The following is a 16085-nucleotide window of genomic DNA, read 5'->3' on the forward strand; positions in this document are numbered from 1 at the left end:
GAGACTTCTGAGCTGTGTGGAATGTCAAATAATTACCTGAGCTCTATACAATGGAAGAAAAATGAAATCAGGATATGCCTGTTGCCCTGCAGCGGGTAATAAAATGGGGACACATGTTAAAGATAACAAGAGACACTGCAGAAAAAATGCAGATGCGTGATTGGCCACAGCTGGTATGGAACCCACTCAGAGATTTAACTACCCTTTCCCCGATCGGAGTACTTTAGCCAACCAATCCCACGACAAAATGTGTCCAACAATTGCCATGGATAGAGGGACACCTAGCCGATCCTCGGGGTATACAGCATGTTTTTTGTTCAATCACTGACGTCGATAGGTTCCAGAACCGGGACAGGTGTGCCAAATGAAAATGTACATGATCTATTCGACTGCAAATCAGGTTTACTTCTCACGCTTCAGCATTAATCATGAATCTCAATGATTCTTTCCACCAGCCGTGCAATAGCTAGTAACACATGCAAGAACAAAAATGTTTTGCTCGATGACTTTGCCATTCTCCTGCGGTGGCTGGCGGTAGAGAATTAAAATTACTGGGACCGGAAGACAGTAAAAAAATTAAGTAGTGCATGGCTATCAAGGAGAAGAGAATTAAAATTCTCCTGCGCCTGCGGTGGCTGGCAGTAGACAGTGCATGGCTATCAAGTAGTGCTCCTCCTAATAAGTGAAAACGTTGATCAATATTGTGTTTTGACAGATGATTAAGTCAATCATTAAAGGAATTGGGAATATCAATAATTAAGAAGCTTTCTCCAACACCAATTGGTCAGTCTTGCTAAAAATGAACGGATGAGAAAGAAGAAAAAAAAGATCAAGTTCTTGCTGTGACCGATACCTACCTACCCAGTTTGGGAGTGGAAATAAGAGCGAATACGTATGGATAGTCATAACTGCGAATAAAATCTTTCCAAAGATTTGAGGCCGAGCTTTAGGTGGAAGGAGTTTTCTAACTGATTGGAGGAGTTGAAGGAAAATGCTATTCCTGGTGTCCACCAATCACGGGTATTCATGGATATTATACGAATATTGATATGAGAAATGTTAATGGATTTTCCCCTTTTTTTATTTATATTTTAAAAAAAAAGATTAATATTTCCTACACCAATGTACTGATATTATGAGAACTAAACACAGGATTTGTATATAAATTTTGAGTTTTGTACAGGTGACATGCATCTTCGTGAAGTGCTAAGATCAGTTTCAAAGTAGTCGCAGCGTCTATTCCATTTCCACCACGTTGTGATCTAGAAAATCCATGATCCAATGTAACTCTGACGAAACTCTCAGCAAGAATCCATCCCGGGAAAGTCCCCTTTGTGACTTGTGCGGTTGTTGATGGTTTGATGTGCTTCACTTTCCCTGCAGCTGAAAATTCTGGGATACGTCGTCTTCTTGCTGCTTACCACCGAAAAATATGGAATACGTCTTGCTGCTTACTTACGTGGTAAACTTGCATCACAAATATAATTTTTAATATATTTTTATTTTTGTAATCGCCTTTTTATCTCATATGCAACGCATTACAAAAAAAGTGTTACAATAATTATCTCAAATAATCTCCTATTCAAACAACACTCTCATTGATTTTCATTTTCCTTTCTCTTCATTCTCTGGTATGTGAAATATGCAAAAGCATAGTGTTCGAACCTGTTTAATTATTTTATCGAGTTTGAAATTATATTCAAGTTTAGTTTGTTTATTTATGGAACCAAATTCAATTGAGTTTTTATCGAGCCGAGCTCGAGTATTTTCAGTTCTTTTTCATATGAATTTCAATTTTATACTAATTGAGTCAAGTTTGAACCGAAGTTGAACACTTATCGAACGTAAAATTTTGTTCAAATTTAATCTGATTAGTTGACGAACCAAATTAGAATGAACTCTTATCGAACTGCGCTCAATTCAGAATATCGAATAGTTTGGTTTGACTTTCAGTCCCAAAATTCTACTGTTAAAAGTTAGGAAATTAACTGAATATACATTATGGAGAAAATAACTTGGTTTCCTAATAAATTTTCCCCGTACACATCACGGAATGTAACATGCTAGAAAAATTTCGCAAAAATTAAAGTAGAAAGCAGGAGTTAAGACTACTGTATCTCGATTTATAGGATGAGGAACAGTCAACCGACGATTCCTTTCGGCACAACTAATTCACATCACAAAACATCAGTTCGAGTTCTTCCCTTCCATGTGATGCTGTACTTATTCATAATCCTACAAATGACTGCGCGCTAAATTCTAGAATCAGGCCGGAGAACCGCCGCAGCGGGGCCGCCAGAATGAAAGGTCATTCTGCATATATAAATGATTAGGTATAATTTTCTCAACTTCTTCTAAGCACGCTTCAAAACCAGAACGGCACATATATGTTAGTAATTCATTTTAATTTCCAAATAGTAAACCTCTAATACTAATAGTAGTGTTTGTGTCCGAGAAACTTCGTCAGAAAGTGGAAACTGTGAATCGGCCATCAATCTCAATCAACCATGCATGATTTTTATTTTTCTTCCTCTCGTTTATTTATTACAGTAATATTTTTTTTCCTCCTCCCCGTCCGCGTGCGTGCTATAAAAATCGACCATCATCGACGGTGGTGAAATGCGAGAAATGTAGGCAAGGAAGGATTGGTTGTTTCGCAGCAGCATAGAGCAGCAGTAGACTCCATATTGGCATTTGGCAGGTAATGGATGGATGGATGAATGAATGGTCCGCAGGTCCTGTCCATCCATGATCCAGTAGTGAATAGGATGACGGGACCGGCCTCCGCTCTGACAGCCAATGAACCACCATGAATAAATTTGGAAGCTTTGCTCCTGTAATAGCGGGGACACGTGGATTAGCCTGCCTGCCTTGGGGCCGGGGCATTCCCGTTAATTGCTTCCAACGGCCAAGGCTTTTTCCAGTCCCTCAGTCTACTACAGCTTCTCCAGGTAGGTATTGGTGGATGCTAGCCTAACTTCACTTGACTCGTTGTTTGCTTTTACCTTTTTTATGCGTTTTACCCTGGCAAGTGTTCAACCTTTGTTTTTCTATTGGATGGATGGGCATTGTCAACATTGGAACTGCCCTTTTATCCAGCCTGGTCTAGTGCTTTGATTTTCAGGTTTTGTTAAAACAGATGCTAGTAATCTTTATCTCCGTTTTGGCTAGGATTGAGAGATTTGACCCCAAAAAAAAAAAATTTAAAATCCTCTTAAATTCTTCTAATGGTTTGGTTTGAATTACTTGGTAGGTAGTTAATTTTGTAACCTATCAATTATTTAAAATTCTTCTAAACACTAAAATTAATTAGTGGATCACAAACTAAATACCTCCAAAGTAGTAATCCAAACGAGTTAAAGCAGTAATTTGAGAATCCACTAAATTTTCCTCAGACCTTCAAACCAAAGTTAATTGAAAAACTCAAAGTTCAATTATATATGCTTTTGACATACCATCTATATCCAGATGGTAACTTTGGCACACTCAAGGAGTGTTGCTTACAAAAAGTGGAGCGGTTGGTTAAACAAGAAGGTGATTTGTTCACATAATGTGAACGTAACTTTAGATGATCAGAAGGTCATATTCGATATTTCACAAAGTCCTGAGATGCTCTATTATATATGTTAGTAATATTTTTTTCGCTAACACTTTAAGTAGTAACTGTTATTCGAAGCTCCAAATATCCTGTCAAATAAAGGTGATACATATTTTCTGAAGTGACAAAGTACCAACAACATTTGTCCTTCATTTACAAATGAAAAAAAAAAAGGAAAAGAAGTTACTTCTGTTAGAGAGAGAGAGATAGGGAGAGACTAAAAGTTGTGGATTGTTTCTTTTAAGGATTTTTCCAACGAGCACTCATTAACAATTATTATAACACCTGAAATATATACACATACTAATAATTATGCACATACTAATACATACTGTCAAAGTTGTGGATTGTTTCTTTAATTATACACATACTTACAATTATTATCATCTCTTGCATTTATATGCTTTTCCTATTTAATTTTACCTATCCTTCATTTTATTTATTCATTTTTTTAAATTAATCTCATATTTCAAAAAAATATAACACCTGAAATATATTTTAACGAATGCTCTACAACCGACTACCTGTTAGACAGACCGTAGATATAAAACTCTCAAGTTTCTTTAAATTCTTCTAGTTTGGTAGAATACCTATGGCATAACTTTGTATTGTAAATCAACGTACTTATAAACCATCATTTAACGTATTTTAAATTGACTTGCGTAAAAAATTGTACTTTCTCCATCCTATGTCCCACGCCTTATTTTCTTTTTATATTTCTTAATTATACTAATGCTGCTATTTTTTCTTTCAAATAAAATAGTTGGTTTTTCAAATTTTATTAGATGATTTACCTTATTTATTATCCATACAAATCGTTCTTAATTAACAATGTACAAACTCCACCTTCTTTGTCTAACTTGTTACCTTTATCTCAAAGAATATTTGTAAAGAATAATTACACTTTGCCCCCCTCGAACTTGGCATTTAGTAATACTCTGCCTTCTTGAACGCCAAATATATATACATTGGTTAATTTGTTGACGGGATTAAGATGATGTTACATTTTATATGACCAAAATATCCCTAACTAATTTTTGAACACATATGACAATTATGACATAATAAATAAATATTTCTTCAATAGTTGCTAAATCCATTTAAGCACCAGTACATCATGCATTTGACCTTTTAGCAATAAAAATTAAAAATCTATAAGAAAGAAGTCTAAGCAGCTAAATGCGTTATCTCAATGCCAATAGCAGTATTTACTTTAGATGAAATAAAATTAATTAGTGTATTTACAATGCAATTTATTTGATAAATTTTTTTACTATAGCAATTTTTTTTATATATATGTTTTATACTAGATAAATATGTAATTAAAAAATAAAATTTTAATAAAAAATGTGTTTAGAGAATCTCAAATTTTTCCAAAATAACATAGAATATAAACAAAAAATAAAACAAGGTACAATTATGGCACAAAAATTCCAATTCACATCTCATTGACTCATAAGAATTTTGTGAAAGCTATAAGGTAAGTGAAAATTATCAAGAACAATCTATTTATATTTTAAGGAAGAAAGAGAAATGATGGGAAACTAGTGTAGAGGTTTTAGAAAGTTTTAAATTCTTTTGTACTCCATAACACAAATTTTCAATTCTTTAGTACTTTGCCATCTTTTTGTTTCCCTATTTTTTTTTATATCATGTGAATCCACAATTTTTCTAATAAGATGTTCCATATTCTAACTAAAAGTATAGCATTATTTTACAATCATTTTGTATAGGTATTATTGTTATTTTGTCAAAATTTTGAATGAAAAATTCATCATTAGCATTTGGCTAGCCAATAAAGAGGCCAAAGTGTATTATTTAGAGTTCAAAGGAGCAAAGTGTTATAAAAGATCAAGTTCGAGAGGCAAAATATAATTAACCCTATCTGTTAAGTCAAAAGACTTACAATTATAGAGGGTAGGGATATAAGGGATAAACACAAAAATTTCTTGGGGGGACTAGAAATATCAGATTCTGAATTCCTAATTAACAAGGTAAACTACAAAATAGATCTTTAATACAAATTTCAAAAGTGACTGCCCCTCCCAATCCCCCCTAGCTAGTTCCGCCCTGTGAAGTAACTTGTCTTAAATCAAATTAAAACTTTGTGTCTTTCTCTGTTGTATATTAGCTCAAAGTAACCATTCTCGTATTAGTCCAAACTATACATGTCAGTTTTATCATATTGATGTCTCATGATTCTCACCCCTCTATCTGCTAACAACGTGACATCTGATCAGTCACTGCGAACAAAATGACATTGAAGGGAGATCAAAGAAAACAAAAAAGAGAAAAGCTCCTAACTTATTGTTCCAACTCCTACTATGTAAAGTTATTTAACAACGTACGTACAACCCTTGCTGATTACTACTGTTCAAGAGTAACTTCTTGCGTTAATAGGTAGTACATTAATTATATCCTGTCTGTGATCTGTCGACTCCTTTTGATCACCCTCAACACATTGTCATTGATTTGTATCGTCACAATCACTAATATTATTAGCAAAATTAACAACACAAAGGATGATGTGAAGTGATGGCAGTGTATTGTTTTGTTTTAGTTGTGATATTTTGGCTCATTTTGATCACTCTTGGCACATTGTCATTGATTTATAATGTTCTTTACGTCATTAATTTTGGTAACATTATTATTATCATTGATTGGACTTAAATAAAATAAATTAGTGAGTTTAGCGTTCAAAGTATCCAAAATAAAGAGTTTCAGGCGTAAAGTGTTCAAATTTAAATTTAAAGTGCAAAGTAAAAAAGTGGTATAAGTTGGGAGATGCAAAATGAAATTAGTCCCAAGTTTTGTACTGGCTCTACCCTATATTATAGTATTAAGCTTGGCATTCAATAGAAAAACTCGACCTTTCAGAAAAATGGGACACCATAAACAATTGAGGAGAGAAGGCTGCTGTCGCTATGATGTCATATTTCAGGTAAGCCCAGCCCGAAGAAAAGATACTTCGGTGTAAGAAGAGAATCTTGCAAATCTTCTTCACCCGTTCTTCTTCTTGACCGAATGCAGATTCCCGGGGTTGTAGTGATCGGGATTCAATCGACCAAAAAGAAGAAGACAATCAAATGAAGGGAGCTGAGAGTCATATAATATATTATTTCTGGGAACTTATCAATCTTGGGTATGTCATGTGAGAAAAGAAGCAAATCATGAAAGCAGGCAAATAACAACTCTTTGCTAATTTAGTGACATTATTATTATTATCATCATTATTTTCTTTGTCTTCGTTTTAGGGTGACTATAATTCTCTTAACTCTCGATGGTTAATCCAACAAGAAGTACCTTTCAAGGTCAAAACCTCGTGACGTTTTATCCAAAAAAAAAAAATGGAGGGATAAAAAGAAAGCAGTTTCTTCAACCTGACTTTTCAATTTTTTTTTTCTTCTCTCTTGAAGAGTTTTAATTTTGAGCTTGAGCACACATTTTCAGACATATATAGTTAATAATTTACAGCATATATAATACTAGCGGCAAATTGAAACTGCTGGAATTTATCCACATGATCAGAAGAAGAGTTATAAGAAGCCACCATATAGTTTGGGGTTTAGGGATTAGGTCTTTTGCGGCGAGTTGTTGTTGTTTAAACGAGTCTGCATATTATTTAATACCTGAGAAGAGAAAAGCTTTTAACTTGAAGAAGCTTTTCATTTCATGGGGGGTTTGGAAGTTGGGAACTTTGAAACGAGGCTTGTCTTCAAAGTTTCAACGGCCCAAACTAAGGGCAGCCGCAGCATCAAGCCTCCATGCAAATCCTCCAAAATCCATCTTCCACACATCACACGGCATTGTCCTCGTTAACTTCTCTTTACGCCACGTGTACACCACCCTCACCGTGCATGCAAACATTGGCCACTCCGCTGGTATGTTTTGCTTCAACACCAACCGAACCACCACCTCAGCCGGCGGCGGTTCTCCGACGGCCCCCTCCCGGCCACCGCGATCGGGATCCACCATTCTCTTGTAAGCGAGATTAACCCACTGCACCCTATACATAGCATCGGAGATTAGTCCGGGACATGTATCCAACTCCAGATTCGCCATCTTCTCCCTGTCCGTACTCCCCAATCCTCCTGCGTCCGGTAACGCCTCGGCCGCGCCGTCCACCACCACCCACGACTCCACTACCCTTACCGCCGCCGCTGCCGCCCTTCGATCTGACTGATCTGCCAAACACAGGTTGAAGATACCGCGATTATCGAAATTCATGAGTATGGGCTGGCGCTGCTCAAGCAGGAAGCTACCATTATTGGAATTGGAGGAGCCTATATCGGGAGAGACCTTGGTCCCGCAGATGATGGGCAGAGGGGTCTGTAGCTGTAAGCTTACATCAAACCGGATGAGATCTTTTTGTTTCTCCACCTCTTCCACCACCTGCTCCTCCTTGTAGTTGTTTGAAGACGACTTGCACTTGTTATTCTTCTTAACTCGAACGTACTTCCTCTTAGCTCGTCTTTTGGTAACCGGCCCCGTCTTGCTTGCCGCCGATGCAGAGTCCGAAGCTGCTCCGGCCGAGACCGGTTTCGGGGCGATGGGCCGGAATCGCAGCATGATCCGGTTGATAATGGTATTGTCATGTGCAGCACGGGGCCATCCTTTTCCGATGTCCATCTCCTGACGCGTGTCCCTCAATATATATCTCTCTTTCTCTCTCTCTCCAGCTAGAATCTTGGCAGCGTAAACATTTTAGTTAGTACTTCGTTCCCCCGGAGGCCTACTCTTAGTCCGCTACTACTGGCTAAGGCCGATAATGGCATAATGGTCAGAAGAGGGGTTACCGAACAGTGGGAAGTAGTCGCCGGGTAAGGTAGCACCACGTGTCTAGGGCAACAATCAAAGAGTGAGGAGATGTGATTGGAGAATACAGATCAGGTGGGTCCCTGATTAAAGCAGCGTATCTAACGAAATCCATGGCTGCCATTGGCCGCACCCGCTAGGGCCAATGGGGCAGGGGCCACGTACCCGACACTGCGGGAAAAGACAGGACACGTTTACACTTCTTGATGGAAGCAAAGTGGAAAATAAATGCTCTTTTTGGTGGGAGGGTTCTACTTCTAGCAACTCGACGCGTGGCCCCCCCACACTTTCCTTTTTATTTTTCCCTGTGTCCCAACACTTGATTAAACCTACGCTCCAATCAGAGTAGTGAGAAGAACCGGCAACATTTGGCTTTTTGATTTGCTGATGGATGACACTTGTCCGCCTTCTACGTGAGAATAAGCTATAGTACGCCTTCTTTTTTTTTTCCCCGGTAAAGGTACAATGAGACGGTACAGATGGAAGATTATTGAATAATATTTATTTGATACACTTTTTGTGACGTAATACATGCGTGGAGATGAACATATGATAAAAAATAAAAGTTATTGAAACATTTATTTATAATGCAAGTAAAATTATTTAAAATAATATTGTAATATTTTTATTTAATACAATATGAGATGAAAAATGTGATTTAAAAAAGATAAGAAGATACTTGAAAACTGTATTTATGATATATGCAAAATATATAATGACTTTGTACAACAAATATGAACTAAAAGATTACCTACCTCCTAATTTTTCATATTTGTATCTATCGTATCATGTTTTTAAAAGTCGTTTCAAGTCACGCGCGCACACACACACATATATATATTTCTACTTTAAGCAATATAATTTATATAAAGTACTATGACCTGAAATTCAAATATCGCTCAAATGGACACTGTATATGTGTCTATCGCTTACACATATAATATTTTTATTATATATATATATATGTGTGTGTGTCTATCACTTCTTACACGGTATATATATGGATTATCCAGACACACCCTGTAGTTCTTCAGTACTCATAGTGCATTGTGTTCATTGGATAAATAAAATGCTGAGTGTATAGAATTTAGAAAGAAATGATTTCATTGGACGAGCTTATATTGCTCTGACCTTTCTGTCTCCGTACGCAGCCGCTTATCCAGATGAAAGCCGCGTGGATGGTCTGATAATCCCTCGGCCCCAAAGACCAATTTTTTTTGATGTGGTCAGTCTCTGTCTGACTGTAGTGGACAGCGACAATAAACGATTCCCGCTGGCGCCATAACTGTTGGGAGTTGTTTTAAGCGCAAACCGGTTGACCCTGTGATTCGGGATGCATTTTCGCTGCTAAATTTACTTGCTTATTTTTTTTACCCCCCATACAAACAAAAAAGAAAAAAAAATCTTTTTCTACTTTTATTTAATCTTTTGATAACCCTATTTGATAATATACCCTCCAAAAAAAAAAAATTCTCTGATAATCCAATTTAGTACTTAAATTTAATAGATTTAAATCTTAACATATTCAGATGCATTTCATAATAAAAAAAAAGAACATCTGAATTAGCATTTCTTAGTTAAAACTTGCTTATAAAAATAAGCGACAAATTATTCACTTATTATTTAATATAATATATATTCAAATGTATCATATTTAATATTTAACAATTCAATATTTTAATGGATTAAGACTTTAGATTTAAGATTTAAGATTTCAAATTTTGAATTTTAGTTTTATCAAACGCAACTTGAGTCTTATAATTCACTACGTGGTTTCATCTGATACCAAATAATAGAAGACGATCATTTTAATATGGGATGTCGTTTAATCATTGAGACACTAACCATAATGTTTTTTTTTTTTTTTGATAATTGGAGATGCATAGAAAATGAATAAAAAGTTTAAAATAAGTCAACTTATGGTGCGTTTGATAAAACTAAGATCTGAAATTTGAAACTATTAAATTATTGAATTGTTAAATATTAAATCCAATACATTTGGCGTATATTACATTCAATGATAAGTGAATAGTTTATCACTTATTTTTGAGAATAAGTTTTGCTTAGAAAATTCAGTGTTACTTAATTAATTCAGATGTTCAATTTTTAGTTATCAAATGGCATTTGAATATGTTAAGATCTGAATCTATCAAGTTTAAGTGTTAAATTGGGTTACCAAAATAAGGTCTTAGGCTCATTCACTCCTTTTTTTTTTTTTTTTTTTTTTTGTGATCATAACGAAATCTCCCATCTTCGTTATATCTGCAAAGTTGATCCACAAAAAGAAATTTCTTCCACGTGCTAGATCTGGTGCGCGTAATGGTTTACCATTGGTGCAACATTTCTTTAAGATCAATAAAGTAATCCTTGCTATTTATCAGAAAAGATTAACCACGAAGCGCACAGTTGTTTTTTAAATGAGGATTGAGCATAATTGTGGTGTTGAAAATATTGGATACGAATGACTGGTGCTAAAACGGGAAAGAATTTATCACATGATGAATATGTTAATTTCTGGTTGTACTGTATCCATAGACGGAAATTGAAATCATGATGCTAGTAAGCGACATAAAGACACGAGAACAATTCTTAATTACTTCTTCGAAGATGACCGGAAACCTTCTTCTTCTTCTTCTTTTTTCCCAAAAAAAATTTCTACTCGCGCATCTATCTTTCTTTCCCTGGAAAAATGAAACCACCTTCCTGCGTCTTCAATGAAGTACCGAATTGACAGCCAAAATGAAAATGTGCTGTTCTCTTTTGTGAATTTCTGTTACGTTCCGAATATTTATACAAACTAGTGCCTAGTGCCAAGATTTTTCAAATTTAACTTGGGAGTAACCGCAATACCATTCGAAATAATTTATTTGCTCTAGATTTTCTCTACCTAACTTCTCCAGCCTGCCATTGTTTTAGTTCTGCCTGGAGGTGTTGGGTGCTCTCTGGATTTGATTGTTTGATAGAAGACGGATAATGATGGTGCTATTGATTCATTTTGGCAGAGTTTAAACTGCTTCCTGCGTCTCTCAATTTTGGTAGAAGTACCATTGTCCAGACGACATGCAAAGGTCAGATGAGGCGCGCAAATTGGGCCGTCTGCATTGCTAGTAATCACAAGTAGGAATAACCGAGTCAAAAATTTTAGTTACAATTGAAACAAGAAGGTCAACTCTCATCGAAGTTACTACTAGCATTTACATGGCGCGGTACTGTTATACAAAGATCTTTTAACAGCGTTTAACCTGCATTCTCACAGCAGCACACCTCGTGTAAGGCGTAATGTGAAGAGCAAGGAACGCAATGTCCAGCACAAACTAAATGCAGGGCTTCTAAATTGAGCTGGCTCCTGTTATAATGGCAGATTCCCTAGCACAGAGTCCCTTACTTCCCTAGCAACATCATCCGCGCTTGTCATGACTCATGAGGCACTGTTATCTAGTCTACCTATCCATTTCCAAATCTATGATTCCAAAACCAAGATGATGCTCTCCAATTATAACCGAACCTACCAATACAAATAATTGACCTGAAAAAAAGGAAGCAGATTTAAGATTCCAACAAAAGTAGAGGAGGAAAAAACAAAAGGAAAAAAAAAAAATTTCAAACAATAATTTTAAGGGAAAGAAAAGCATATATAGAGGAGACATTCACTAAGGAGGAAAAAGGGCATCATCCGGCAAACTTTCGCCTTCTTTGCTTGCATCACAATAAACAGTATCCTCCATGTAAATGCCAGTTTAGTGGTAGGATTTCCATAAATTTCAGCAGAAAGAAGTAGCGTGCAAATCAATTTAAAATATATCTATGATCTGATGTCATCTATTCCATCTCAAAAAGAAACTTGGAATTCACATAACAGCTCAATCTTTGATCAAGTTTGCTTTCTTGTAGAATCAAAATGAGTAATAAATAAATATTTATTATTACCGACCTCATAGTCAGCCAACTGGCTCAAGAACTTGTATTAAGCTCTTGTGAAAAGTGCTGCTATCTGAAATGATTCTTCTTGTTTTAACAAAAGATGACCACACAAAAGGAGACACGGACAGAATAAAAAGTCACTTGGAGTCAGACCCATCATTTCAAAATTGGAGCATAAGGGGCTGGACATGGAGATACAGAATGATCTGGCAGCTCATGTATCATGTCAACTGTAGCTTGTAAACATGCATCCAAAATTCTCTTCTCCAATCTGACAAGCTGTGTAGCAACTCTCTTTTTGGGATCAAGATTGTAATCTGCCAACTAAAGTAAAAGACACACAGGGAAGTCAGAAAATGTCTAGACAATGACTAAATCATGCAAGTTACCGATGGATTACCAAAGCCTCATCCTCAATGAGAGTCGTAGGGTAACCAGCCAGCCTTGTTTTGAAAAAATCAACAAGTTGGTCCAGAACTGCACGCTCCATACACGGACTCACCTATGATATTCAGTAAAAATCCTTTAAATTTTGAATAATTCACATTTTAATATTATTGATGGTAACTTCTTTTAATATACCAAGTTAAGCTTTTTTTATTATGATAATAATCAAAATCTGCATTAGTATCATTTAATTCCTTGCTTTTTCCTCAAAAGAATTGTCAACTCAAGTTAGCTGACTTTCCAGGGAAGACGGGGAAACAGGAGAGAGTTCACATGCAAAGTCTAAATATACAAATTCCCCAGTAAGTGAACCACTACAAATCCATCTTGTAACGTTTTCAGTCCATAGCCTTAAAGAAGTAAAGCTTAAATAGTCAGGGAGATAAAAAAGTAGTGTGCTCATTTAGAACCAACTTATAACAAGACACAACAGTGTTCAACCTCAAAACTCCATGTTCACTTGAGAATCCTGCACAGCTTAAAAGAAAAAAGTTCCATATCCAAAGATTTGTGGTACTTCACAACAATGAATGGAGGCAGAATGTAATTACCATCTCATACAGCAAGCATGCCTTGCTTAGAAATGAGGTAAACTAATTTCCATAAGGTATTTATGCATCAAATGGTAGAATTGAAAGTAAAGAGAATAATTTCACCCTACCGGGCATATTGGACCCTGAGAAGATAGGACAGACTGCATCTCTGAAGCATCTGAAACATATCCCAATCTCAAATAAGGTAGCATATCTAGCACAGCTTCTCTCTCCTTTCCAGCATGCACCTGGGTTAAAGCAGATGATACAACTTATAAAGGCAACTACCATGCATGCCAATACCAGGAAAGTTGAATCATACATGAAAAGTTTGTAGCGACAGTTTTCCATTCCTTTGAGCAGCCAGTCTCTTGTCTTGATACTGAGGATCTTCAATATTCAAAGCTGCCTGATGGCCAGATAGAATAAACACCAATTATTTTACCCTGAAGAAAACTGCAGGAGAAGAGAGAAAACATCGACTATACCTCAACCACCAAGCGATCATGTGCATTGTCTTCATCAACAAAACCATAGTTGATGAGCAATTTTGAATTGGGTTGTGGTCCACACCTACAGAAACACATGGTTCATAACCACTAAACTCACATGACATTGTAGATGTCACCAGGGATGAAAACCGTGGAAAGTGCATCTGCAATTGTGAATCAGCTTAACAATTTGCAAGAAAGGGTATCGAGCTGAGAAAATCTATACCAGACAACAATAGGGTCCCCTGCCTCATATGGGCGGTCAACCACAAGTTGCACAGCATCATCTACAGCAGTTAACATCGCCTTGCAGTTGCTTCTGTATGACAACAAGGGAGGTCCCAAAGGAACCAAAGCAAATCTCCGGGCTAAACTGACTTTCTGAAAAGAGAGAAACCTTTAAATATATGTTCTTTCTTCTTAATGTAAAACGCTTAAGTGTAAAGTTTCCCTCTGATGTTTCTTGAAAATGTATCAGTCTTTGGAACACATTTTTTCCGAAATTTGAGCGTGCACATGTATGCAATTTGGCACATGAAGTACCTGCAGATGCACAACACAGGATTGAACTGCAACAAAAGCTTGTTTGAAAATCTCGAAAGGAAAAGCCTCTGTCGGTATATCATATGGGTATTGCTGAAAGACAATAACAGAAAATAAAGATCTAAAATGACTAAAAATTGACTAATACAGTAGAGGACAAAGATAATCAAGGAAACTGGAAGAAAGACCAAAAGAACTATCCATCCATCTCTAAACATCAGTTCTCATACACAAAAGGACCTGAAATAGTGATCCAGCCATAAACCAGACAGTGTCAAGCTCATTGTACTCTCTTTTGATCCCTTCAGCCCTCTCCAGAACTTCGCCCTAATTTAACAACAGAAAACCATTTAAGAATCCAAGATGCAGCATGTGTTTCAAATCTACAATAAGAGGGGAGCTTGACGTGCCTTGGTAGGACTCCCTGTAAGGTAATTTAGTTCGGCCTTTGACCATAGAAGTGGTGATTCCACAGCTAACTGCCCCCTTCCCCGCTGACGATCAAGTTCTCTAATGTATGGATACCAAAATGAATTCTTGCCTTGCTTCTTCTCATACATTAGGTACAGCGCCAAGCAGGCTAACTCAGATAATTTGTTTGTGGTCAAAAGCTCCGCTGCATTTTACAAATAAAGAAAGGCACTCTGTCAAGATCTAATGAACTTCCTGGGAAGTGAAGCGAGTCTATTGACAAGAACACTGTTGTAAAGGGCAATTTTATATTCTCAACGGCCCATAATGGTACTAAAACAAATATATCATTGGCATCATTGGTTCTTAACTAGTATCTAAAAAGTATACAGCAACTGGTTGTTATTTAGTCAACTGATGATCACCAGGTTCTTGGCATTCCAAAATCAAACCATTATTCAGATTTTACGAGAATGACACAACAGCATCTAGCCAGGGCAGTGAATTATACTATAAGCAAAATCAATTTCCATACCCACAGTCTCGTTCCCCAAAACTCTCTCCAGTGTCACCACCAACGAATTTGGAACAGAAAAGGCAATATCCCCAGCCTACAACGACAGAAAGGAAAAAAATTGAAACAGCAAGAGTGGGCCACGATAAAAAGGAAGAAGTGTTGTAAGAGGGAAGAAAAACAAAAAAGAATTGGAAAGCCAGCAAATAGTTGGTGCAAAAGTTAACCTGAAGATCCTCACTGGCAGCAACGTAGTGAATAGGACGATGGTTGGGAACGTGAGAAGGCCCGTCTTTAAGAAGAATCTTACAAGGAGGGAGGCCATTGCGGTGCATCCAGGATTTCACGTCCCACTGCTGCTCTTCTTGTTCTTTCTTACTGCCAATACCCGCCTTCAATTTCTTATCCTCCCTAATCGACCCGGCGGCGACAAGGGTATCGAAATTCGAAGCGGAACACAAGTTCTTGACTGGGTATGAAGAGGCATTTCTTCGATTATTACGGACCAAAACCGAAACCCTAGGCAGACGAGTGGAAGAATGAAACGGCAACGGAATACACTTTGCTTGTTGCAGACAAGCCACATCCATCACAGCATACAGGAAGGAGGAATAAAAAATTGAAATTGAAGCCCAGGGAATTTTGAAAATGATAACAATAAGAGGGAATTGGGGAGTGATGGCTCTTACTATTTAGAGCTTGGTGGAGAGGAGATTGATGAGCATCTTGGATAAAGGCTTGAGTTGATGAATGAATTACGATGAGTCTGCGTTTTTAATTAATTTGAGGATTAATAAAAACTGGAATGTGAA

At 36.8% G+C, this 16085-nt stretch overlaps 2 protein-coding genes across 2 annotated transcripts; both read right to left on the reverse strand.

Moving 5' to 3' along the window:
* Nucleotides 1-7321: 7321 nt before the first annotated feature.
* On the reverse strand, nucleotides 7322-8227 carry LOC113752871. The gene has a single exon (XM_027296913.1). It carries the CDS (start codon nucleotides 8225-8227, stop codon nucleotides 7322-7324), a length of 906 nt encoding a protein of 301 aa, XP_027152714.1.
* A 3260-nt stretch (nucleotides 8228-11487) lies between these two features.
* On the reverse strand, nucleotides 11488-16008 carry LOC113751716 (histone-lysine N-methyltransferase setd3). Its single transcript, XM_027295825.1, has 12 exons — nucleotides 15501-16008; nucleotides 15295-15370; nucleotides 14759-14964; nucleotides 14589-14675; nucleotides 14349-14441; nucleotides 14032-14186; nucleotides 13803-13887; nucleotides 13637-13723; nucleotides 13443-13562; nucleotides 12735-12836; nucleotides 12345-12658; nucleotides 11488-11939 (listed from the first exon to the last, which is right to left on the reverse strand). Exons 1-11 carry the CDS (start codon nucleotides 15861-15863, stop codon nucleotides 12491-12493), a joined length of 1542 nt encoding a protein of 513 aa, XP_027151626.1. The 5' UTR covers nucleotides 15864-16008; the 3' UTR covers nucleotides 11488-11939; nucleotides 12345-12490.
* Nucleotides 16009-16085: the final 77 nt, after the last annotated feature.

The sequence above is a fragment of the Coffea eugenioides genome, chromosome 11 (assembly GCF_003713205.1).
Source record: "Coffea eugenioides isolate CCC68of chromosome 11, Ceug_1.0, whole genome shotgun sequence".
NCBI classification, from domain to species: domain Eukaryota; kingdom Viridiplantae; phylum Streptophyta; class Magnoliopsida; order Gentianales; family Rubiaceae; genus Coffea; species Coffea eugenioides.